At 47.5% G+C, this 26551-nt stretch overlaps 1 protein-coding gene across 1 annotated transcript; it reads left to right on the forward strand.

The window, feature by feature from the left end:
- Positions 1-2408: 2408 nt before the first annotated feature.
- LOC144152100 (uncharacterized) lies at positions 2409-16539 on the forward strand. The gene is made up of 6 exons (XM_077683312.1): positions 2409-2622; positions 7934-8151; positions 10793-10928; positions 11762-11955; positions 15643-15778; positions 15986-16539. Exons 1-6 carry the CDS (start codon positions 2565-2567, stop codon positions 16444-16446), a joined length of 1203 nt encoding a protein of 400 aa, XP_077539438.1. The 5' UTR covers positions 2409-2564; the 3' UTR covers positions 16447-16539.
- Positions 16540-26551: the final 10012 nt, after the last annotated feature.

Consider the following 26551-nt stretch of genomic DNA (forward strand, 5'->3'; position numbering starts at 1 on the left):
CCCCATCGACGCCACCGCTCGGAAGGGGAAACTTTGTTTCAGCCCTGACAGAAGAGCCACTGTTAGGGTGCAAACAAGCAAACAAAGTAAACAGGACATGGCGAGCTGAAGGCGCAATTGCCTAGTAGCAGAGAAGAGGATCGTACTTTGTGTGCCCGCCAAACACGGCTCTTCTGCGCATGCGCATACTTTCCTCTGTGCCTTGCTTTTACGTTCATCGCAGGGAGACCTCGACCCCGCACGGTTCGAGGTCTCCCTGCGATTGCTACTTGTGTAAAGGGTTTTTGAGCTAGTTTGTTAAAAAAGGCGCTTTGTACTTACAATGAGCAAGCACACAGACAAAACAGACCTCACTAGGCCTTTTTCTCGTTACGTTTGTATGGCCTGTTTCTTGTTTATAGTTGTTCCCTGTATAGGGACCGGGCAGCTGGACGGGTGGCGCCATCACTCGGCACTCCCCTCGTCAGTGGAATGACCCGGTGCATTGGACTACAGAGCCTCCCGTTATTTTTGTCGTGTTTGCTTCGGTGCTTTGAATGTATTGGTGGTGTTGTGAGAGTATATGTGCGATGAAACAAAGTCTAGACAGATGTGTTGGGTTCTTAGATGCAGTAATGACTACGTAAACTTGTCGGACGCTTCTAAAGTTGGGTATCGGCTGCAATGGCATGAGCGCTTTTTGCAGCGATCTGCGCTTGGCTACACCCGTTCTGAGTACGAATAAAACTACTTTTAGTAGTATTATTTTCTTCTTAAATGCACTAACGGCTACGCGAACTTATTGGATGCTTGTAAGGTTGGGAATGGGTTACATTGACACGAGCGCTTCTTGCAGCGCTCTGCGCCTGGCTCCGCGCGATGTGAGTTGGAATAAAACTATTAGCAATATAATAATTCATTTCTACCACTTTAAACTGCCTTCACTGGTTTCAATGACTACGGTTTCCACGCCAGCCTTAGCGCTGGGATACCTCGATACGTGTGCTTTAAATAGAAAGTTACCTGCATACGAGATGGATTACCGTGTAGCCGTAGAAATGTTGCGGTATAGTTTACACTTTCTGTAACCGTGAGCTTTGTGCCTTCGGTTTTGGTGAGCGACACTGTGGCAGCATGGGAGCCTGAAAGCCGAAGTGGAAATCCCACATTTGTTGTGGTCATTTTATCAAGAGCCAAAGTTATTCACCAACTCAACAGCCCAAACTACAAACCATCCACCATCCCTCCTCCCCGTCCCGTTTTACCACCTGCGTATCGGCTGGCACAGATAGTTAAAAAATGTGGCAGCGTTAACGTCAGCCGGTGTTTTTTAATGCTTAAGTATTCTTTACAGAGTACCTAAAAATCGTGTAATGCCTGGTGAGTACACCAAAAACGCGCGATTAGTTGCCTCAAATATGGGTGCATCAGCCCGAGTCCTCCAGCACAGACAAATTTCCGACACGCTGGACAAAGTTTAGATTTGGAGAGGGGGCATATATATATATATATATATATATATATATATATATATATATATATATACATATATATATATATATATATATATATATATATATATATATATATATATATACACGCTTAACTTCAATACAGTGTTGTTGCGAACACGGAGCAACTTGGCGCTTTTGAATACTGCTGCTCTGTGGTCTACACGCTCGTTCCGGCCATTAAATACCGAAAGCCGCTGAAGGCTAACTCCATCATGTTTAGGTTGAGAAGTCTCATTAATTAAAAAGCAATAAATAAATGTCTATGACGAACAGCAACTTCAGTATTTCGACTGGTCGTGAAGTTTAACGCACCGAAGTTCCACAGGCGAAGAGGCGCGCTGTAGTGGAGGTCTCCAGTTTAATTTTGGCCACCTGGTGATCTTTAACGTGTGCCGAAATCTTGAACACAAGCGCTTTCGCTTTTCGCTTCCATCAGAAAAGCGGCCGCCACGGCGGAAAATCGAACCCGCGTCCTTGGGCTCACCGGCACAAGGCCATAGCCACTGAGCCACCGCGGCGGGTTAAGTTCTTTAAATTCGGTATTTAATTTGTGTGTGTCTTGCAGTAACCCAAGAAACAGAAATACAAAGAAACCAAAATTTTACCATTACAAGGGCTTAGTGCACCCAGCCAGCCACTCTACATGGTTTCGGCTTTCCGTTCCCACGGTTATTCCGTCGCGCCGCGTGACAAACACGACGTAGCGTTGAATGACGCGTGCCCTTGCAATGAAGGTCTGTCTCCTACTACGTAACTCATCCACGGAGGCCCAGAGCCACGCCTCTAACAAGCGGCATGATCGCAAGGCGCCCAGGGGCTCTGTTTTCAATCGTCTCAGCAAGTGGCCTGACAAGTCGGCGACCCTCGGACTGAAAGATGGGCGAGTTCGGAGTTTCGAAACCTGTTTTTCACTCGGGTATGACGCCTGGTTTCAGCCCCAGCTCACACGTCATCCAAGGCGCCAGTGCGCCTCCAGCGGACGCTATTTCGGGCAGTAGGTAAAGCACGAGCGAGTGCTCTGTTCTGAGTCCACTGCGTACAGCTCGGACAGCTCTCAAGTGACTCGTCAAGATGGGAAGCGCCCCTCTTCTTCCTGCCTTCGTAATCGCCCTGTCCTCACTCACCTCATGTAAGTAGTGACCATTGGCTCCCGCCTGCGCGGAGCTCGCCTCCATTCTGCTTAAGCGAACTGCCTCACAAACCTCAGAAAGGGGTCGTGCATGCCAAAATATATGTGTGCTTTTTTTTAAATTCCCCTGCAAAGTCGAACTTCGCTACAACGAAGTTGTATCGAACTGTAGTATAGTTCGCTATATCCGATATTCGTTGTACCAGCAGAACTAAAAATCAGTTCAAACCAGTGGGTAATCTGGCTCCCGCAAAAATCATTGATACAAAAACGCATTGTTTTAATCTTCAAACCTGCTATAAACAAGGTAACCCTTACCTGTCTCCTTGTTGCATTTCATGTTCAATGAACCAGAACATGAAACGAGAATTTACGACGGAATAAAGTTCATTTGATGAAACATGCCTGCGTTCCTATTTTTTCGAGGAAGGGTGTGATCTTTGTCTAGTGGCTATTCACAGCACTAAGCAGGTTAGAGTTTTCCACAGTGCCCACCAACAAAAAGGTATTTTCTGCTTCTGCAGTATTGGACGCCATGAGAGAGAGAGAGAGAGAGAGAGAGAGAGAGAGAGAGAGCTCTTTAATGTGGGCTGGAGGGTCGTATTTAGTTCGTTATAGCCAATAATTCGCTATATTAGTGTTCCTGATAACGAGGTTCCCCTGTATAGGCACCGGACACTGCAGTTGATGATGATGATGATGATTTCTATTGGTTTCCCCTTTGTATCGGGGTGATGACATGTCATCTTACCAAAAAAGACTAATATACCTATGTTTTACACTTTTGGTTCAATACTAGCGCTGCTTAGGGCAGGCACAAAAAGCTTATTAGCCACAAAATACTTTTTTTTTCTGTTACAAGTGGTAACTGTCCTAGGCAATATTCCCCTCTCTGCTTTTCGTCCACCAGCATTCTAATCTTCTTTTCGTCCCCTCGACAGCCTTGAAGTTCACTTCCTCTGTGATACCTTTAAATCCTAGGGCTTCTGACAGCCCAATATTCCCTTCATGTAGATTTGGATGGATACCCTCACATTCTAGCACGATGTGCCGCATAGTTTCTGTTTCTTTTCCGCAGACCACGCATACCCCATCATTTTGTGAATACTTCGCCACAAAACTCTTAGTTCGCAGGCAACCTGCTCTAGCCTCAAAAAGCAAAGCACTGCCCTGGGAATTATCGTAGAAATTTTCCTTTCTGATGTTCATCTTCTCAGCCCTGTACATCTCTAACGACGTTTTGGCTTCCATTTTTTCCCTCCATTTATTCGTTTCAATCTGCCTTGCCTCTTTTTTGGTTACCTTGGCTGTTTTGGATTCCCCACTGTTCTTTCCGTATTTCATCGTTAGCCTTCTAGTCTTTCTTAACCACTGCGTGTCCACGCTTTTCAAGTATAGGTACCTAAAAACCTTAGCTGCCCACCTTCGTTGATCCATTGCCCTCAACCTCATCTCAAAGCATATTTTACTCTGAGCTTCTCTAACTTCAAACGACGCCCAGCCCATATCTCCCTGAACTGCTTCGTTAGTTGTTTTTCCATGCGCGCCTAAGGGCAGACGTCCTACCGTTCTCTGGTTTACTTCAAGGCGTGATAGAACGTCTGATTTTAAGCAGAGTACAGCATTCGCAAACGTGAGACCCGGAACCATTACTCCTTTCCACATTCCTCTTACTACATCATATTTGTTATACCCCCACAGAGCTCTATGCTTCATTATAGCTGCGTTTCGCTTTCCCTTAACCTTAAGTTGCTCCTCGTGAGTACTTAAGTAGCTATCCCCTTCGTTTATCCACACTCCCAAATATTTATATTCCTTGACTCTAGGTAATTCGCCTTGCTGGATAGACACTACGTCGGTGGTAGCGTCATTGAAAACCATTATTCCTGATTTTTCTGCACCGAAATTTAACCCGAGGTCAGTGGCTTCCTGGCCGCAAATATTTATTAGCCGCTGCATATCGGTTTGGTTATCAGCTAAAAGAACAATGTCGTCTGCGTATAACATTCCCGGAATATGCTGTTGTACCAGTTCGCCTTGCAGCATATGGGTTAGGCTAAGCCCTACTTGACTTTCTTCCAGTTTCTTTTCTAACCCTGCCATGTAAAGCATGAACAGTATTGGGCTCAAAGGGCATCCCTGTTTCAGTCCCCGATGGATGTTGACCTGCCGGGCGCATTTCTGTCCTTCCCAAGTAAGGTGCACTCTATTGTCTTTATAGATTGCTATAAGGAACTGTACTAACTCGTCATCTAATCCCTGGAGTTTCAACATTCTCCACAGCCGTTCTCTGTTTACGTTGTCATATGCCCCTTTAATGTCCAAGAACGTAATCCATAGTGGTCTATTCTGTGCTTTCGCAATTTCAATGCATTGCGTTATCACGAACAGATTGTCATCTAGTCGCCTGTCTTGTCTAAATCCATTCTGCAGTTCCCCAAGTATTTCATTTTCTTCCATCCATGCTTGAATTTCTGATTTTATCGCCTGCATTACGAATCTATACACCACTGACGTTACTGTGAGTGGTCTGTATGACTCAATACTGGTTTTGTCTCCTCTGCCTTTATATATTAAATTCATCCTACTTTCTAACCAGTCCTCTGGTACTTGTTTGGTTTCTATTACCTTATCTATTGCCCTCATAAACGATTCCTTACTTTTAGGTCCAAGTAGGTTTATCAGTTGCATTGGTATTCCGTCCGGGCCCACTGCTGTCTGAGGGGAAACCTTTTGCTCTGCTTTTTTCCAATCAAGGTTGCTCAAACTTATTTCCCTTTCCGCAGTCTTTTGTGGCGCTGATGTTATCGGTGCCGGTTTCCCTACCACTATTATCCTAAACTTCTCACTAATCACTCGATGAATATGCGCCAACGCGTGCTCTCCTTCTAAATGTTCCCCCTCCTCATCAATCAGGAATTTTTGATGTTTATCGTTTTTTGAGCTTAGTGATTTTACATGGTTCCAAAACTTCTTGGATGCGCTTTTGTCCTTCTTCCGTATTTCTGCCATCCATTGTTCGCTTTTCTGCTTGATCTTCGCTTGCACCATTTTCTGCACTTCTAGTTTTTTCCCACGGTAGACATCCCACTTTTCCTTCACTACCTCCGGTTCCATACTAGTTCTTTTTGCTTCTCTATGTTCTCTCGACGCATTTCTTCGCTGGTCGATAGCCTCTTTTATTTCCTTATTCCACCAGCTTCTCGGCTTTCTCTTCCCTTTCCATCGGTTACTGCGCGACTCCAGCGCCGCCTCTCGCCGCCGCTTAGCAACTCTGAGTCGGTGAATGTCGCGACCGGCCGTTCAGCGCACGTAAAAACACACGGGCTACGTGCGGTTCGACGTTGTCTGGCGGAAGTTTTTTTAAGAAACATAGTTATAGCTGCAAGTTGCAGGGTCCGAAAGGATAAAAAGGCTGCAGGAAAGAATTAGTGGCAGCGCCGCTACTCCTGCGCGAAGGACAGTTATAATCGCGAAAGGCAGCCTGCCATCGTTCTGTACAGGTTTCTCGCTCGGGCAGCCGTGGGAGAATAAGCATCGCAAGAAATGATTTTAGCAGTAAGAAAAGTCAAGGAAGCAAGAAAGTCATGACATTTTTTGTCAGTGGAAGGAGTAAACTTATGAGTACGATTACCGTTTATGCGCAGCGCAGACACGAAGGGCCGTAGAACTAAAACGTTTGCTTTCAGTGTTCATACACATCACGCGCTGCGATGAATCGCATGCCGTCGTAGTAGTTGCATAACACAAGGTATTACCACTTCTGCCACTATTGCTTTATCAGCAGTAACCTTTTTTAGCGACATTCACCGCACTCAATGGATACCAAAAGGCGGCACAAGAATATGCATTCACAGCACTTCGCGGGTGATGCCAAAAGCAATGTCAAGACGGTCAATACGCATCCCGCTTACTGCCCTACTTAGTTCCAAAAAGTGTACACAGTTCGGCCACGCATTCCAAGCGAGAGCGTGGAAAGCTATCAAAGGCAAGGTTGCATTCACTCGCGCTGAATTCTTTAATGAGTTTTGCGTACTCTGAAATTCATGCTGAATTTTTGCGCAGCGTAAGACAAGGACAGATACAACAAGGGACACGAAGACCAGCGCAGTGGTCTTCGTGTCCCTTGTTGTATCTGTCCTTGTCTTACGCTGCGCAAAAATTCAGCATGAATTCTGAGTACCAACTAGCCCGCCTAACGGTGTTATTATAGTACTCTGAAAGGTGAGGTTATTATTGTTTAAGCAGAGGATGGGGATTAGAATTCTTTAATGCGATTTTCGTGCTCTCAAAGTTGAGGTTATTATTGTTTAAGCAGAGGATGGGGAGGAGGAAGAAATAATTTTTTGGAGAATTCCGAACGGCTGAACAAACTGTATCACAATTAGCCGCTAAGACGACTCTAACATTACTCACATGATATAAGCCGAAACTAAACGGAATCTTCGTAAACACAACCGCCGCTCCGCAGCAGATTTGGAACTGTGTGGAACTGCGTTTACTTTGTCAACAGCTAATAACGTTTGGAATGCATTGTTAATTAGTGACAACACCAACCGAGCTGAAGAAGGGCAACCGAAAATGTAACTGTAGTGTGGTTGCGCGAACAGAGGAAACAATAACACAAACACGCTTCTGTCGTGGAGCGCCGTTGTATACGCTGGCTACTGACCTGAATTGGCGCTGTAAATAACCTTCCCTTGCTGAGAATGGGACTTCGCAACGATGTCTGTCCCGTCAATTTCTTTCACGGGGCACACGCGCGCGGGAACTTCGCAACGATGTCTGTCCCGTCAAGTTCTTTCACGGCGCACACGCGCGCGGGAACGTACAATCTCTGTAACTTCTCGCGCACGCGAGGCCGACAGTACTTAGTAGTTCAGCCCCGTAATTGTCCGGAAATCGCACAGAAGCACTTGAGACACGGGAAAACTATTTTCCAGAACAGTTTTCAAGGTCTAGACACCTTTCAAAAACAATTGCAGAATCGCAAAAACAAACGGAGAGGTCACGAATATTTGAACGCCGGCCGCCGTCTGTCTCTCACCGACCCAAAGTTAGCTCAAGCTTCCACGGCGCGGCGCTGCGTGTACTTATTCGTCGCGCCCTTTGAGCAGTGACCGGTGCCTATAGGACAGAATTCCCACTCGTCTACTCAACGTCTGTAGCGAAACGATGCCGCAGTACTTTCTCACCTGCTATTGGGCAGTATAGTGGTTACTATAGGCGCGCGCAGTGTCGCGCCTTGCGTGAATAGCGGGTCAACGAGATAAAGAAACACGCAAGAAGTGTCAAGCCCAACACCTTTCAGACGTGGTCATCCCAGCGCAGTCCCTCAGGCTCATCGAAGTCATCGTTCCGGAAAGGCCGACCCGCAGGTCGACGGTGAGGCTGGAGTGCCGCTATGACCTTCAGCGGGACAACCTGTACAGCGTCAAGTGGTACAAAGGTGTCCGCGAATTTTACCGCTTCGTGCCCAATGACCGTCCTGCCGCCAGGGCCTACCCGGTCAAGGGGCTCTCCGTGGATGTAAGTACATGTCTTTACTTTCCGCATGTCTAGAACTTAAATTGCGCACCAGTCTGCGGGCAAGGGCAAGGGAAAAAATTCAAATGTTGACTGCTGTATCCTGCAAATAAATCATTGGTGGAAACCGTGGTGTAGCCCTATGCAACGCATTTATGCATTGGGACTATGCAAGGACGACTCACAGCATTATTTTGGAAGCACTTACCGCCTATTACTTGTTAAAAATGACCGTTTGCAGTTCCCCACAGTGCACGCACGCATGCACGCACACGCACACGTACGCACGCACGCGCACAACCGGAAATTACGTGGGGATATAAGTCCGAAGATACTTGCGCATTTAAGAATTCTGAACACGGAAGCATTATTGTCCAGTCGAATGCCTGGGAAGCTTCGCTTCCGCCCCGCTGCCTCAAAATGCTTCTCCCGTCCTCTTGATACGATTTGCTTTGCGATCCGCTTCCTACGCTTAGGGTAAATCACACTTCACCTCGTCAGTTCTCTTTCTTTTCGTCCATCGTACGTTTTTGGGGCACACAGCGCTCCTGTCCGCCTTGCGCTTTCGAATGGCTCCGATCTGCATCCCACGTGTTGCCCCGCTGCTCGTCCCTGCCGCCGTGTATTGGGTATTGGACAAGTTGACGACGACGGTGGATTTCGCTGCCTGTCTGTCCGCTCGGCTGGCTGCGTTCTCGTGCTCCCTTACTCCATCGGCGAGGAGGAGGAGGAGGAGGAAAAACTTTATTGTGAGCCAGGTGATGTGGGAGTGGCTCCTCAGTCCAGGAGACCATGGGACGACCTTGCTGTCTCAGCCCTGGACACCAGGAGTTGCTGTGCATCCAAGCTGGCGCTGGCACGCATGGCCATCTTTCTCTACTGCCGAGTTTGAGCGTTTGCTGCGGAACGCCTCGCGCTATGGAACGCTTTAAGGATACGTGGTCAAGGAGCCTTTTTGCAGCCTTAGACGCCGGACGCCGGCTTTTTAGCTCAACGATACGTTTATTGTTTTCGCAATAAAATGGAGAGGGTGATGCGGAAACCGGCAGCCACATCCATCACACTCGCAGAGCCAACCTTTCGGCACGGGCACGGAGATCCTGGCATCGCCTCGATCACCCCCTAGGATAGTTACACTATCCTCGCTCCGACCCTCCCTCCACCGTAGCAAATGTTTTCTTATATTCAGGCCAACACGCTACTCCATCGTCCGTCCATGTGTGCCTATCGTTGCCAGCATTCGATTATTGCTGACAACAGTACAATCCCCCTCCCTCCCCCGTTTTTTTTTTCTTTTTGCTGGATTTACCGAAAGAAAAAGTTTTCCTCTCTCTTGCTCCGCAACGTACACGGCTTCTGCCGTAAAAAAGGCAAACGGGAATGCACTGCTCCACAATAGCGCTAGTTTTCAGCCTGCGACTCCTCTGAGTGAAGATCGATACGAAAAAACGGCGGCGCCTAATGTCGCCGAAAGACGATAGTCTTCTGCTGCCGCTGCCCCGTAATTGCCTTTCCTGTCTCACCCGCCCACCTGTCACGCTCTTATCCTCCTGTCTCGGTCCACCCATTGTAGGTTTGCGGAGTTAAATTTAACCGTGTTCGCATTGCTGCTCCATCTATCGGGAGCGTTGGGACTTAGCGCTTAAGCCCCAAGCACGAGGCTCGGGCGCCAGCGCCGTTGTAATTCGTGGTTTAGGCATTATTTTCAATGCGTTTTCTTTATCTGCTTTCACGAAAATCGGGCAGACATCTACTCTTAATCGAAACAACACTGCAAACACCAGTTATGCATTGAAGTTCTTCAAATAAGCCTAACATTATCTTTTTGCTGAACAATATTAACAAATATGGAACACCTTTCTTGATTTATTACACTGAGAATGTTTTCATTGCATAAAATTCTCACTCAAGAATTCATTTTAACTTTTGGCCGGGCGCCTAAATCGAGAGACAGACAGACAGACAGACAGACAGACAGACAGACAGACACACAGACAGACAGACAGACAGACAGACAGACAGACAGACAGACAGACAGACAGACAGACAGACAGACAGACAGACAGACAGACAGACAGACAGACAGACAGACCAAAATTTTTGCGTTTGAATAGCCCGAGAAAGACTATCGTCTTTAAAATTGAAGGACCGTGAACCGGTGATGTTCTAGAACTGGATTAAAGTAATGAAGTTGTTCTGAAGAAAACACTGGTAGCCTCTACTTTTTGTATGCTCAGAGCAGCTCCAAGGAGCTCCGTGTTTTATTTGTCCATAGAATTGCTATGGCGGGAGTAGTTCTGGGCAGCCCAGGATCTGCTCAAAGCGGCTCTGAGCAGGCAAATATGCTACTGTGGAGTTTGTATATTTTGCAAAGGAAATTAGAAAGAACTGACGACATGTCACCTATTTATAACGCAAGAAAGGTCACCTGGTTTTTGGGAAGGGCCTCGCTACCTTCGCTGGGAAATTTTAATGCTCTTCCTGGCCATGTTTTGGCCTCGAATTTGCGTACACTTTCATTGGAGGTAGCAGGCACTTATTAACTACAATAACTACGTCCAACATTTTTGTCGAGGCACGTCTGGAGCGAGACGCCTTCCGTGAAGCGGTCCGATCTCTGTTGACACGGTACGCTGCACCACAGCTCGCAGGGAGCAGCGGCTCTTCCGTGGTCCTGGACAGCGTCCAGCGCTCTGCGTCGGGAACCTACAGGTGCGAGGTGTCGTCTGACGCGCCATATTTCGACACCGTGTCCAAGGAAAAAGTCATGGACGTCATTGGTGAGTGGACCGTCCAAATGTGGACGTGACAGCGTTAGGTTCGAGAACGATTAGCGCCATCCCCTTCAGGCTGGTTATCGCTGCTTTTACTCAAGCGGCCCACGTTGTGAAGTCGTAGTAGTAGTAGTGAAGATCCCCACTGGGAAACGTGGGATACTGGTCACCATGGAAGAAAGAGATGGGGCCGGAGAGAAAGAGAAGATAAGCAAACGCTGGTAGTTTCTAAAGGCTCGGCACGCGTCGAGAGTGAAGAACACTGCAATGGTGCAGTAGCAGGAAGGGGGAGGGGGTGGGTCAGGAACAAACAGCCTAACCTTATTTCGCGCTGTAACCGGAATGCATCAGAACCTAGAACAGGGGAACAGCGTCTGTAAGTTACGAATAATGTGCTTCTGTGCAGAGTAGTGCTAAAAGTAATGTAACTTCGCTACCCAATAATTTGGGTTAAAGCTACACAAGGCTGCAACTTTTAATTATATCGCTGGTTAGGCAAGCTGATTTCAGAGCACCCTTTCACCTGTTTTAGCGCACCGTAGGGTTTTTATGACTTCCGTGTAAATGATAGAGATAGCAGCAAAATGTCCTCAGTTTAGTAACACCATCGAGACCAATGGTCAAATGCCTTTGACATGACGCTCCACCTTCACATAAATTTTGACGCTCCACTGCCATTCAGGCGGTGGTCGTAAGAAGAGCTTTATTGTCGGGTTGATAAGGAGCAGTGAGGGAGCGGCGGAAACAGCAGCGCGTCTTCATGGACTACGACTAGAGCACCTTCGCTATTTTACTCAAATCAGAATGCTTTTCTTGACAAATGTGCGCTCCGTATACAGAGCCACCGTTGAAAATGGACCAGCCGCCAATCGGTGTGTTGGGAGGATCCGTGCGCCTCGACTGCCCGCACGACTTGGGTGACATACCGATGAACAGCTTCCAGTGGTTCAAGGACGACATCGAGTTCTACCGGTTCATGCCACGCAGCAGACCGCCGGCGCAGACGTTTACCGTAGAAGGCGTGACGCTCAACGTAAGTGTTCACTTCTCTTCTCCGAGACTGGCTTGTTACCTAAAATATCACCCAGATGTTCCCCGCACATTCCGCATAATTCCATGCGCTCGTCTAAGCGTCCGCTTTACGTGTGGGCTTGGCCGCATTGACATGCCGAAGACGCTTCCCAGTTGCGTCCATATGAGCGTGCAGTGCGAGACTCCATTTCCCCTGTGGGTACAAGCTCACCACTTCCTGTGCGCATCCAGCGCCACCATCTGGTTCACTTCGAACCCTCCTGCTATTGTTTTGAGCAACCGGTAAAAGAACCCCGTTGTTATGCCTCTATGTACGAGTAAAGTGTTACTGGTAGAACCTCGTGCTTTAGCGCGAACGGTGTGAGTTCGATCTTCAGCTGTGTTTTAGGAGCGAAGCCCCTTAGGGGCTCGGGCTGTCGGCGTCTAATGTCGTCGTAACCATCGTCTCGTGTAGTCGCGGTACTAAAACACCGAGAAGCTCGTTTACGCCTCGCGCCAGAACGTAACGCGAACTAAAAAAAAAACACCGGGACACACCTTTACGCCTCGCGCTAGAAGGCTTCGTCCTTCAAAGACGCAAGACTTTTGCAGCAAAGCTGTACACCTCTACTCCCTAATGGTTTCATTTCCGTTAGCAAAAACTCGAAGGTGCCAAGAATACACTTACACACTGCATGATTGGCCCCTCCCCAGGTTTCACGTTAGTGGAGATGGCCCGGAATTTCTTTTTATCGCAATATGTTCTCTTGGTTCAATTCAGACCACCTGACCTTCATCGGTGGATTTGGGGACCCCATCATCGCTCCCTGCTTGAGTTTCTTCGCGAAACGGGGGTTAATCTATACCTGTGACGCAGTATTTATGCCAACGGGCATACTATCACAATAACAAAAATTGTACATATTTTTTTATAAACAAGTGGGGTTTGGCATCGTTTAGGTCAGTTAGGGGAAACATATCAACACGTTTAATTAAGGTGTTGTACCTATCACAGAACGGAATCTGGCCGCTACAGCCGATATAAATGCGGCCGCTTTTTTGTTTCCGTCTTTACCGATATCCAGTCGCTGCGTTTTCTCAGCATTTTCTCTGACGGGGCATTTACGCGCTTCCTTTCCACAGTATGCTTAAGTGCGCTTGTCGGAGATCACGTCATTGGCGATGATGTCACAACTATAAGTGAAACAAAGAATGGCGGCAAACGTTCCAAAATAAACCTTGTCATAATATGCCGTATGAAATCTCTGTATACTTTGTAGCGGGGTAGGTGGGCATTTCGCTTCTCTTGTTGCAAACGGAAAATCACGTAACTTGTCGTATTCAGACTCGAAGAGTGGGCACGGGTTCCAGAGCATGAAACCGGCCGTGCTACGGCATAACTCAGCACCGTCCTCCCAGCCCACAGCCCATACTGGAGCAGCCTTAAATGCCCTTGACGCGACCTTGCCACGTGTACTAAGTGACCTAGCCACAAGCCTTTCAGAACCTCGTCACGTACGCTCAGAACCAAGGGGTTTCATCACGGAGAACTGAATTACGGGGCCTATCAATCCCACTCTCGTTGAAAACAAATTTCGAATACTTAGTCGCTTTCTTCACAGCAATTATACAACAACTTTCAACCCCGATAAATAATATCCCTCACCGACTCGATAAGGACTTGTTGTTGGGCGAGTTGTGTAATGCTTGATGGCATGATTTTAGCTCCTGATTAGACGAACACTTGAAAGGCGACAGATCAAGCGCTGTCCTGTCACCTTCCGTCTGTGCGTCTATTTAAAGGGGTACTCGCGTAATCACATTCCTATTAGTAATTCATGCCCGCGGGATTAAAAACCATCGTGAACCAATAGGAAAAGCTTTACAAAATACATATCAATGTTCCCAGCGGTCTAATTTCCTTGTTTTATAAATGTGTGAATTCTAGTGCCTCAGCCGCAACGACTAGGACTAAATCGCAGTGCTTACGGATTCGCAAGCAGGGTGCCGCAGCTATCTACGGGGACGCATCTCCAAAACAGCCCTCCGGATCCTCGAAACCATGGGTCAGCGACCCGGAATAGAAATCGTCTGGGTACCCGGACACACACCTCTCGTCGGTAGTGGCGGCCCATACGGCTGCGCGCACCCACGTATACACGGGGCCATTATCTACGAGGGGCAAACATCGCCTGCTGCTCCCAAAACAGAACCTATAGTAAAATATGGAGATATTCTGGCCCACTATCGCCAAAACAGAAGAATATTTCGGGCTCAACATCACCAGTTATCGAGACAAGAAGCCACCAGCCTGAGAAGAATACAAACTCCTATCCCCATTGCACCCTTCTGGAGAAGGGTGTGATGAGAATAGGAGTTTAGGATGAGAATAGGATGAGAATAAGAGAATAGGAGAGAATAGGGACGCCCCCCCACCGGGCGGGTGCCCTAACAGTAGCAGTAGCATCAGCGCTCGTGAAATAAACATTTGTTCCTCCTCCTCCTGTATTGAAATAAATACACAAAACTTTCACTTTCTAGACTGCTAGCGCCGTCTAGTGAGAACTAGATAAACAAAAATGTGTTTCTTAATAATTTTTTATTTCATTAAATAAGTGGTTTATTTGTAAAACAAGCAACGTAGAGGATTAGGAATATTTCTATACATTTGGAGACATTTTTGTATTGTTACACGTTGCTTTTTAGGCCGGTGCCTCATGAATTAGTAAGCCCCATGAAAATATGATCAGGTGAGGGGCCATGCAGACAACACAAGTTTGGTTCATTCGAAAGGTTGCCCCATTAGAATCATACTGACACCACTCTTAACGTAAGCTTCACTCAGATATGCTACGTAACTAGGGAAAAATGGAATGACCATGCGACCCATTAGCTCATTTCCCCCAACAGAACCTATGACGTCATAAGCCCTGCTGTGCCATTGACTGAGGCCGGCAAAAGCAAACGCCAATTAGGCAGGCCTTATAAGATTGCCGAACAAGCTGTTTGTGCCTAAATGTAGGGCGTTTGTTTACTATAGCAGTAAGATTTGTGGGGTACACAATTAAAGTTACGAACAAACACGTCGACACCGAAGCAGTTAGTGCGGCACTTTGCCGGCTGACACCGCTAACAGAGCCGTCGGAAGCGCTAGAGTTGCCTGAAACAAAACTGACCAACTGACAGAAGTGGCACGGTCGCTTACGTGACCATGTTGATGGGATCATAGCTTAAGTTTTGGGAAACGATTAGTATGAACCGCAAAAAAATACGGCAGGTGTAGAAGTCCGGCCAGAATATAGGTGCAAACACTGACACTTCAGCAGTATTGCGGCGCCAGTTATGAAAGTGGGCGACAAACAAGATAATCAAACGGTCGCTTGTGAGATGGTGGCAGCTCTAGTCAGCAGGCTATATTTGGTTGTAAAGGCTGGGTCTTAATACGTCATTGTCTACGTCACGAAAACACACTATTTAGCGGGAGAATTGAAATTTTGACTTGCACTACTCATTTCTCAGTGAACAAAGCATTGTTTGCTGCCTAACAAGCGCTAAGGGCTCTATAAAACACTAAATCTTTCGAATAAAACAAACTTGTATTTTGTCCACATGGCCCTTTAAGCGTTGAAACCATTTCGTCAATTCATCCCCGGCTTCTCTGTTCACGTGCTGTTCACATGAGTTCCCATCATGCGAGCGGTCCTCGCAGGTGTTGCTGTCCAACTACTCGTCCATGTACCTGGAGAACCTGCGGCCTTCGAGCGCGGGCAAGTACCGCTGCGAAGTGAGCTCCGACGCCCCTCCTTTCCTGAAGGAACAGGACGAGAAGGAACTCGTAGTTTCCGGTGAGTGGTTCATCATTACAGTCCGCACCCTAAACCAAGTTCATTCACGTAGAAAAATTTTACCTGCATCAGAAATGAAGGAGCAGGATGCATGCACTTCTCTTCGGCCGGCGGTGCAGTGATGTGGCACTTCTCGCCGTGAAAGTACTGGAAATGCCGAGCGACCGTATTTTAACGCTTTTTCGTGGATTGCTTCTTGCTACGCAGAGCTTCCAGAGATCAGACCGCACATCATCCCGGACAGGGGCAGCTACAAGGTGGGTGACACCGTGCACCTTAACTGCACCACCAGCCGATCCAGGCCGACCCCGAAGCTGACGCTGCTCATCAACGACCAGCCCGTCGACGACTCGATGACCACGACGACGGTCGACCACCACGCGGATGCCTTCCAGTCGGCGAACCTTCAGTTCAGCTTTCCCGTAACCCACCAGAACTCGCGCGGAAGCGCCGTGCGGGTCAAGTGCCAAGCCAGTATCGCGGACATCTACGCCGCGACGGGCGAGACGTCCATTCCGGTCGGCCAGCGGACAGGGCCGCTGATTTCACGTCCCCAGCAGCGACCGCAACAGCCTCGGCTGCAACAGCCTTTCTCAGCAACACCCAAAGACGAGTGCCTCGCCAAAGCCATGGCCATCCTCTCGAGGGCGTGGGCCACTTTCCAGTGAGGCTGTTGCGGCCTTGCACTACTCTCCGAATAGCTTGAGTAGGAAGCGCGCAAGGAGACCACGGCGGCGCGAAGCGCACGAATAAAGCCTTGTTGAGAATTGACTGGCAAGAGGTATCACTTTCCGTAAGTGTAAACAACTGCTTACGCATACTGCAGGTGTAGTAAACTCTGGGAACAGCACATTTCGCTCTTGCAGAATGAATCGCTTACATTAACGCGTTTTAAGGATGCGGTGAGTCCACGAAGATTCGTTCCAACGATCTCAAAAGATGTGCGCAAAACGCCGCTTTGAGCTCACGGCTAAAATGTTTTGAACACAGCTATCAGCTATAGCGCCCTCTTTTTCTCTCTTTCATGAAGCTGGAAGTGTTCATACATATACCGAGCGGGGCTTAGATTCGAAACCATTCAACATTGAAATGTTGGGTGAGTGAGTGAGTGAGTGAGTGAGTGAGTGAGTGAGTGAGTGAGTGAGTGAGTGAGTGAGTGAGTGAGTGAGTGAGTGAGTGAGTGAGTGAGTGAGTGAGTGAGTGAGTGAGTGAGCGAGCGAGCGAGCGAGTTAGTGAGTGCGTGAGTGAGTGAGTGAGTGAGTGAGTGAGTGAGTGAGTGAGTGAGTGAGTGAGTGAGTGAGTGAGTGAGTGAGTGAGTGAGTGAGTGAGTGAGTGAGTGAGTGAGTGAGGTTTTATTGAGCCGGTGAAGTGGGAGCGGTACCCTATTCCAGGAAGCCATGTGATGAGCGGGCAGCCTTCGCTCTGGAGGCCAAAAGTGTCTGGACATTCAGATTGCTGCTAGTCCCCAGGTTCTCCCACACCTCAGGGGTTGGAAGGGGGGATGGAAGAGGGTGAGGTAGGTGTTGTGCTTGCAGTCTAATATGATGTGAGGAAGAGTACCGGGCTGTAAGCGGAACTTGCATTCCTCTAGTTGGTCGGGGTTTCTTGTGTCTGTGAGCGTGCAAGAGCTCCCATTGCGCGTTGCCTACCCGCAGGGCGGCAAGTATACACCCACTGAGGTGTATTGGCCAGAGCTTCCAGCCGGAAATTCGATAACGTTAGGCTTAATGTTAAGACTAAAGTTGCTCCTCCAGGTCTAACTACGTTATCAGGTGACAGTAGCTTAAGTTTGACGTTGCTTGGACCGTTGTTACACCCAACAAGGGCCATGGCGCATACCCAAAGATGGGTATTGTCCAACGCTTAGCCCCCATATCTATAGCTTCATACAAATCCCGACACTTGTAAAGTGCTACACATCCACAGTGCAGGGCACGCCCGCGCTGGTGTATTCGGCGAACGTTTTCTCCACAATTTTCAGTTTTGTGCCGACCCCGAATTCACGCATTGCGACCAACATAGCAATTTGCTCATATACCAGCTTATGCTTGAACCAGGCACCAATGCCACCGACTGTTCAAATGTCTGTGGTCCAAAACCAGTGACTCAATGCTAATTTATACACAGCCCACACCGCCCTTATAAAATTCTACCTAGGGCTAAGCCCCTTCATACGTATACGCATTCAAGATGGTTGAAACAAAAAGGAGATGCAAGTGGTTAGCGTCGGCGACTAACGTAGACATGGCAAAACATGTTCAGGACGACTGCTGTGTGGCTTTTGTCTTGAACATATCCGGACTTGGATGCAACAGCAACCCCAACCATCCAACTAGACCGTACAAATTGTGTCTGCATTTGGCATTCGCTACAAAGCAATGACAACTACGAACACTCTTAAGCAATAAAGCATAGCGCACCGCCATCCCCACGTGTAGCGGCTTTGTTAACCCCCGCTCTGGACATATGCTCTCGCAACGGCGCGTCATTTTTGTAGACTTTCGCATAGCGAAACTCAGCGTTGTGCTTCCTCGACGGTCACGCAACAGAGTGATTCTGCATTGTGCACGTTTTTAAAGCGAAGCTGTCAATGTCTCACTGACGGTGACTTTGCCACAAAGCGCACTGCAAGGAAAGCCAACTTTCTCTGTCGATGTAGACAAAGCCAACTTTCTCTGTCCGGAGCTGTGACTCTGTCTTGCATCATACGTATGAATTGTACCTGGCAAAAAAAATATACAACACATCATGTGGTAGGAGTTTGATATATGCGGTACATTTTTATCATTAAGGATTTGTCTTCGCAAGCGCCTGCTTTTACCATCACATTTTTCATTTTGTTATTGCTGACGCCCGCTGCGAAGTACCAAACAATAATGTTCACAAAGACTAAGGGCCGTGAGCTATCCCACGGCATTTACAAAATCGAGGTCGCACACATTTTCGCTTTGTATTGGGCACTTGCGGTACCAAAAAGCATCAGCCAGCGAAAACATTACTCTTTCGGCCTCCCTCTCTTTATCCCCATCTCCACACGTTGCAAACGGCGAGTGTGCTTGCTTTAAAGAGGCCGTGAACGCTAGCGCGAATTGCCTCATTCGTCCTAATCAAGCAGAGACTACGTGTTTGTGTACGCCCTCCCGAAGAGCCAGTACTAGGACCACGAGAGGGTTGCAGTAAAGAGCAAAAACGAAAACAAGCCCTGGATGTTGCCCTATCTTTGGTCAACCTAATTACCTTGTCGAATCTGCGTAGGGCTTCCGTTTTGTTTCAGGCGAGTTTTCTGCCCAGTTTTCTTGTACCTGCTTCGCTGGTGTGAGGACGAAGATGTAACGCGCGCCTACACACTCATGTCCACCCGAGCGCGTTAACGCTTCATTAACAAAGCCTGAGTGCCTCGCAAGTGCGTGCGAAATACGCGCGTACGAGTCGGCGTATAGACCTACCGACTTACTCGTGTAGGGAAGCTTTTATTACCGAGATGCCCGAACAACAGGCGTGTGATGGCGTGGTGACGCGTGCTTAACAGGCTCGTTCATTAAAAGGCGTCCAAAAAAAACGGGTTTCGAACACCCGCATACTGTTAGTAGCTACTGTGAGGAACAGCATTTGTTTATACAGGGCATGTGTTTACCTAGTGTGGTGCAATGAAACAAAATGTGAGGCTTTGCTGCACCACAGCTGCATACACAACATTCGGTTCTTTTTTCTGGTTGTTGTTTTTGTTGAAGCCCTTTCGGCAGAATTCAGCCCCGTTTTGGCTAGCTTGTGACAAATACACTAACAAAATCGAAGAGGCCAATGCAAGCAACAGGAAAACGCAATAACAATTTCGTCAACCAGTCAACTTGCGGAACGACGTTCAATTTATGTGATTGTTTGTGAAAATTTTGTGGAATTTGCTGGCTGGCTGGGAGTAAAGGTAATACGACGGACGAGGAGAGTTATGAAATAGGGGAGTAGGATGGATTAAAGAAGGAAAAAAACATGAAGGGCTTCCGCAGTTTGGAAGCCACGTTATAGCTGCTTTCTCTGAAATACACACTTCGCAGGCGAGCAAGACTTCCAGCAAGCATGTACTTCCGCACAAAAAATTAAATGATTATGAGGTTTAATGCGCCGACGCTACACAGGCGATGAGGCGCGCCGTAGTGGAGGGCTTCTGATTAATTTTGACCGTCCGGGGAACTTTAACGCGCGCCAAAATCTCGAACACACGGTCGTTTTTGCTTATCTCCTCCGTCATAAAAGCGGCCGCCGCGGTCGCGAATCGTACCCGCGTCCTTGGCCTCAGCAACACAACGCCTTAGCCACTGAGTCACCATGCGAGTAAAAACAATTAATTGAACATTCTTTAGTAGATCTTTATGGATACGTGAGCATCTCGACTTTATCCCGTGCGAAGATGAGGCTCGGCCCAATGGTCGCGCCTTGGCGGCAGCTTCGTGTTTTGCCCAACTGCACTAACTGCCCACTCCGTTGTACAGCGCGTGCAAGTGCTGGCGGGAGTCACGGAACCCGTCGTGACGCCGCAGAGGCAGGCGACGCGCCGCCCTTAGACTTGACGTCATCGTGGTAAGACGAAGCTCAGTGGAGCGACACGTAGACTTTGCTACCGAAAAGAAAAAAAACAATGAGCTAAGCAAGCATGTTTCTATCAAGGCATGGTGGCCAATTTAATGGGGGGGGGGGGGGGCGAGGAAATGAAACGGCAACGTTATCAACGAGTTCAGTGTACCATTTTGTGTGCGCTTGCTTGCTTTAGCCACCACACATTTAACTAAATGCCAAGTATCTCAACAGGGAGTTCTTTTACGGCATTCACTGTGCACCATCTCGTCCCTGACGGGGAAGGTGGAATACGTATTTTCCGGAAACGTTCTGAGAGAAGCTTCTGGAGTGACGAAATATGGCAGTGACGAAATATGACACAATCATGCTCTGGTCGTATACTGCGATTTTTTTTTCACTGATTGGGATGTACGAAGGTTCCAGCGAATTTTTTTTCGCGCAATCAGATACGTATGGCCGTGCGTACGCCCCGAAGCCTCTCCATCTCAACCATTTTTTAAGCCCGGCCCACCAGAATGCCGAAAGCACTATACCTGTCACTGAAAGAAAAAGGGAGGGTAAATTTTAGGGGTTTAATGCTCCGAAGCTACACCTTGACTGTGAGGCGCGCCATAGTGTAGAGCTCCAGAATAATTCTTACCACCTGTGCATCTTTAACGTGCGCCAAAATATTGACGCACGGGCGTTTTCGTTTTTCGCTTCCATCTAAGAAACGGCCGCCGCGGCCGGAAAGCGAACCCGCGTCCTTGGACTCGATACGCAGTCTAACGCCTTAGCCATTGAGCTACTACAGCAGGTCTCTATCTCTGTCTATGCGATATCAATAGAACCATCCAGGCGTTCGAGAAACGCACGCGTCAACGGGTAAAAATTGAGACTAATGCGCCGGGCGTTTGAAGGTGCAACAGCTTCTTCTACTCGAGTTGTAAGTACCGTATTTACCCGATTCTAACGCGCCCCCGATTCTAACGCCCACCCAATTTTCCTGGCAAAAAAAAACGAAAAAACTTGCACCTCCGATTGTAACGCGAACGGAACTTTGTGATCCAGAGAAACGAATGCGAGAGAAACGGACGGGCGATTTATTTCCCGAAGTAATCTCACTCATCTCACTCCTCGTCGCTCTCCGCTGGCCACAACATCTCGGCCTCAGTGCCTTCAAGCGCGTTAGTGATGCCACAATTCTGAACGAACGTTCAACCATGGTCGATGGGATCGTGGCCCACGCCACGCACGCCCTACCCGAGAACTTCTCCAGAGGTGCACGCTTCTGCCGACCGCTCTTTTTGAACGCGTTGGAGCCGCTGCTGCCATTGCTGTTATCAAGCGTGCAAGTGAAACGATTTGACGATTTGTGTGAACGCCGATAGATAAGCCTAGGCGCCTAGGCTTGCTGCGTCCGAAAAATCGTTGCTAAAAGCTTTGGGGCCATCTTGAGATGGCGATGGCGATGGGTGGGACGAAATTTCCGCTGTTTCGGCAGTTTCTGTTTTGTATACGATTCTAACGCGCATGCGATTTTTCGGCCTATTTTTTGGAAAAAAAGTCCGCGTTAGAATCGGGTAAATACGGTAAGCGGCTATATACAGGCGGCTAGCAACTATTCCTTCTCAGCTATTGAGCGCAACCTAGCCGAAAACAAAATCAGGGAATCTTCCACTCGCGCGCAAGACTTCAACAGCGAAGCTGCTGTAGGTGAGCATTGCCTGACACATAGATAAGTTTCAGTATAATTGATTATTCTCATAGTTGCGGTGCTAGTAATCGTCGGCATCGAAGAAGTCGTCGTCTTCTTCGTGGCGAGTGGTGGATGCAAAGTCATCCTCAGCACTGTAGACTTCCACCAGCTCTTCGTCATCGACTTCAGGCAGCGGTGACGGGATCTTCAAGTCGTATCAGGAAGGATTGGCTCCCTCGTAGCCATCTACCCAATTATCCATAATGGCTTCTAGAGAATGAGGCGGCCGCTGTGACCTCTCCCAAGCAGGGTGTCTTTTCACTTTTACGATTAGCTGGAGTTTTTTTTGTTGTTGTTGTTACATTCGCGGTAGCACTTAACGACAGCGCTGGAGTTTCCTTTTTTTTTTTTTTTTTTTTTTTTTTTTGCTAGAGCCATTGCGCAAGCGGGGAATCGGCGGTCACCGCGCGTCATGCGCTCACGAGCGCTCACCATTTTTTCGCTTCTTGGGGTTCTGCCTTTTTTTTTTTTCTGATGCCACTGCGCGTGCCGGGGATGCTCTGCGGTCGTCGGGAGTAGCGCGCTCAGGAGCGCTCGAATTTTTCTTGTTATTTTTTTCCTGCAACGGCGAACTTACGCCTTGTAAAACAGCTACGCTGTTAAAAGGAAGTGGTCGCACCCTGGTGTGAGCAGGTGCCCAGAAGTATACAGATAATGGTTATCTCTTTCCTCTCTAGGGTAAGACAGTCGACAAAAAGACCACTTTCCCCTAACATTCCTCATTAGCCACAGCAAGTTTTCACTGCATCATTTAAAAGCAGTACCAGAGCACTGGCTTTCAACAATGTTCTCAGGTATTACAACAACAAAGGAGTACGGCTCTGCGTGCTTGCCTGTCAAAGGACAAAAGATGGCTGGTGTTTCGGTTTCTTCTATTTTAATGACGTGTTTGCACCTATCAATCGTCAGTAGACAGAAGCACATAACTCAGCCGGTTTAGTACTAAATTCGTCTGCTAACAGCATCGATATAAAGTTTACATTTGTATTTTATTTTTTTCCTGCTTTCAAGACGCAGATATGCAAAAAAGGCCAGAACAAAAACAAGAAAAATGTAGATCTTACCCCTTTTTGGGAATCGTTTTTGTGGCGTTCACACTTAAGTCCAGAAAAAACCGAAGCCAACATTTTGTAATTATAAACGTTCAACTCTGGCCAGTCTCTGATTCTGTTCGTACATTTTTCCAAAGACTTGAAAGTCCGGCATCACTGCATATCAAAATTTAGTGTCTTATTCGCCCAATACTAATCATACAAAATTAGAAAGAAAAGAAATAACCGCATTAGCTTTTCACCGTGGTATTTACTTACTTTTTTTAAAATGAACGCATGGAGAACAATTGACCTGCAGCAGCTTTCTGACTCTTCGAGGGTTGCCGGTCAAATAACGCCGCAAAATATATGCTCCGCTGTATAGCTGAACGTCGCATAGGTTTCATTTTGCAACACTGCGCATCATGAAGACAATCACAGTGATGAATAAATTCTAGTGTTGTAAATGTTCGCTTTCGTATTGCCATCCGCAGAAGAAGTAGCATTTGTAAGCCAGACTTAAGCACATGTGTAGGCGAATTGTGTTTTACAAGGGTCCGGGTTTGTTCATTCCTTCTGCTAAGCAAATTTTTTTTGCGCTTGTTAATAAAATTGCATTTGTTAAAAATTACTAAAACATTAAGGTAGCCGAAACTACTCTGTATCGGAAAAGCTAGCTGCGCGTTCTTTCCCTGCTTAAAGGAGCCATGAAGACAAAATACAAGTTTGGTTCATTTGAAAGGCTGCTTTGTCCTAATAAAAATGATACCGATTTCATCGCAAACTTCCAAAAAATAACGAAGATATTAAAGAAAACGTGTAGAGCTGTGGCGACTCGCTAGCCAGTTTTCGGCAACTTTTCTATGACGTCACAGAATCTTGTTTGGGCGATTGACGGCGCTCGAACTAATCAGTCGCCAGGACACATGACTGGACGATTGTAGTGGGGCCGCTAGTTCCGTTTGATCGAATTACTTGAATGCTAACGCGCACCTAATCCACTGAATATTATGCTTTTAGTGCTGGCCCATATGACGTCGCTCGCGCCGATAACACGTCACTGTGGCGCGAAATTCGAATGTGTAAGTATTTTTCGCGTTTTCATCGGTTAAAAAACGCCATTCGCGGACGGAATGAACCTGAGTGAGGTACTAAAGTCTGACTCTTTAAAGTTAAACAAAGTTGTATTTTCTCTTCATGGACCCTTTAATGCATCTGTTGAAAAAAATGACGCCTCGCTTCCCTCATGCCCATCATAATTATCATCATTAGGACGTTCCATTAAAGCACTCTTCAGAAAGAGTCTCGCGGCTCGTCCCTTTTTCCACAGTATCGAAAGGAAACTTACTCATACTTGGCAAAAAAAAAAAACAGAATTTAAAATTACCAGAAACAAAAGGGAGCAATTCATTGCGGAGTTACGCAGATAAATGTACGCAATGCGGTTTACTCGCCCGAGACCCGCCGCCATGTTTGCCGACGTTGTCTCTAAGCACCTTCGCTTTCAAGCGTCGCACTCAAACGTTTCACCGACTAGCAGAATCCGAAAGCTCGCATACATGACGCATAAAAACGCCCTTAAGAATTTTGCTTCATGCTTGCACATCGGAATCGAACAGTAGTGGCCACAGGGACAGCAAACGCAGATACCGTGTTTTCTGCGCAGTATGCTTTGATGGCGCGCTGTATAAGCGAACGAATAAAGGAAAGAAAATCGGAAAGCGTAGAGATAACTGGATTAAAAAATTACCATCCTTTCCTAAAGAAAGCTGAGTGAATCGCGAAAGCTAAGAGTGCATACAACCTCCGCTGAAAAAGCGTCCAACCAATCGTGAAACCTGAAAATACTTGAATCGCAAACGCAGAACGAATCCATGCGAAGATTTTTCACGCACTAAGTAAACGCATCTGCCGAATATCTAAATGTATTTCGATATGTGGTTTATGAGATAAAGGTACACTATTGTACTCTGTCATGATCGATGCGTGTATGTCTTACCTAGAACCATTTTTTTTAGTCGCGATGTTACAGTAAACATTTAGGCACAACGGAAAGCCCGGTTTCATGCACGCGCCCTGTGTCCTGAAATCTTATCACAGCTTTTAGGTCGACCAACCGGTTTATGGGGAGCTACATTAGCTTTCTGAGAAAACGCCATCGGCCACACTAAGAAAACATTCGCATTAAAACAGATTGCCCAAACACATATTCTGAGAGGTGTCCGAGGTGTATGCACTTCCGCAGCTCCCTCGAGGGCAGTTATGAACGCTGGTTTTACAGACACACCATCAGGTGGGGGAAAAAAATAGGGAGAATGGGGAGGGGGACATCACGGGAGCCTGACAGGGGATAGGTTCGGCTGCAGTCGTGGACGAAATGTGTCTCCTAGATTTACAACTTCCGACGGCAAGCGTTGGCACCACACACGGAAAAGAACGGCCACCTTGGTCCATTAAAGGGAGAGGAAGATATTTCGGTCGCTTGTGGCTTAAGACTTCGCGGGAATGGAACGTCGGGTCGGAAAAAAGCTGAGCCCATTATCATGGTCTCGGTGGGCAATGCAAGCTGTCCCTCTGCACGTATATATTCGGAGTTATGAATGGCTGCGCAAACGGCTCGTACCTGTCTCCTCACCGGAGAATCGTTTGGTGCGGCATGGCGCATTTCTTCTACACGTTTGGGTTAGCGGTAGGCCGTGCATTTCAAGTGCGACAGCACTAACAAGGCAGTGAATTGTGGGCAAAGATTTATCGTGTATAACCCGGTATCCAACGCTTGGCCCGCCGCATCGCATGCCACATCCTGTAAGCCGGAACCCCAGAAGGTGACGGCTTAAGTGGGATTCATATCTGATCGCGCACAAGGGCGCGCTGTTTACTGCCCACAAATGGGTGGTATGGGCCCACGAATGTGCACCTGATCTCATTTATGTTTTACCCGTACGTGCACCTCGCCTTTACGGCAATGAAAATGTCGATCCCGGTAGTTTCGACTGATTTTGTCAGTTTTCTTTTTTCTATCTAACCGTCTCAATCGTTTTTGAACACCTAGCCATGCGGTGCGGCTTCCGACCCCTTTTCGGTCTCTTTTCAGGAGTACCACTACGCTAAACCAAATTGTTCGATGGCAAGAGCACTGGTCTGCCAAATGAAGCATGGACCAATGAAGCATGGACCACCTGAAGCATGGACAATTCATTATGGCTGCGCTGGCTCCTTACATGCGACGAAGAACAAGAGAGCTTACATGCACAAGACGAGCGCAAAACATCAACTGGTTTATTCTCACAAAACACGGGCAATGATATGCAGGTATAGTTGTGGGGGTGAAAAGAAAAAGAAAGTGTTTGCACGTTTGACCCGTTATGCCATTCCTTTTTTAGTAAACTTGATCTCTCCATGTGTTAAGACAATAGAAAGTGGACTGACGCA

This window comes from Haemaphysalis longicornis, unplaced genomic scaffold (assembly GCF_048455015.1).
Source record: "Haemaphysalis longicornis isolate Haplotype H1 unplaced genomic scaffold, Haemaphysalis longicornis Haplotype H1 scaffold_9, whole genome shotgun sequence".
NCBI classification, from domain to species: domain Eukaryota; kingdom Metazoa; phylum Arthropoda; class Arachnida; order Ixodida; family Ixodidae; genus Haemaphysalis; species Haemaphysalis longicornis.

What these genes read in the sequence shown, in the direction of transcription:
- LOC144152100 (XM_077683312.1), top strand. Translation starts at nt 2,565, where the DNA reads ATGGGAAGCGCCCCTCTTCTTCCTGCCTTCGTAATCGCCCTGTCCTCA. An exon ending in TCAAGGGGCTCTCCGTGGAT is followed by an intron (nt 8,152 to 10,792) that starts GTAAGTACATGT and finishes GCTGCACCACAG; the next exon opens with CTCGCAGGGAGCAGCGGCTC. An exon ending in TAGAAGGCGTGACGCTCAAC is followed by an intron (nt 11,956 to 15,642) that starts GTAAGTGTTCAC and finishes CGGTCCTCGCAG; the next exon opens with GTGTTGCTGTCCAACTACTC.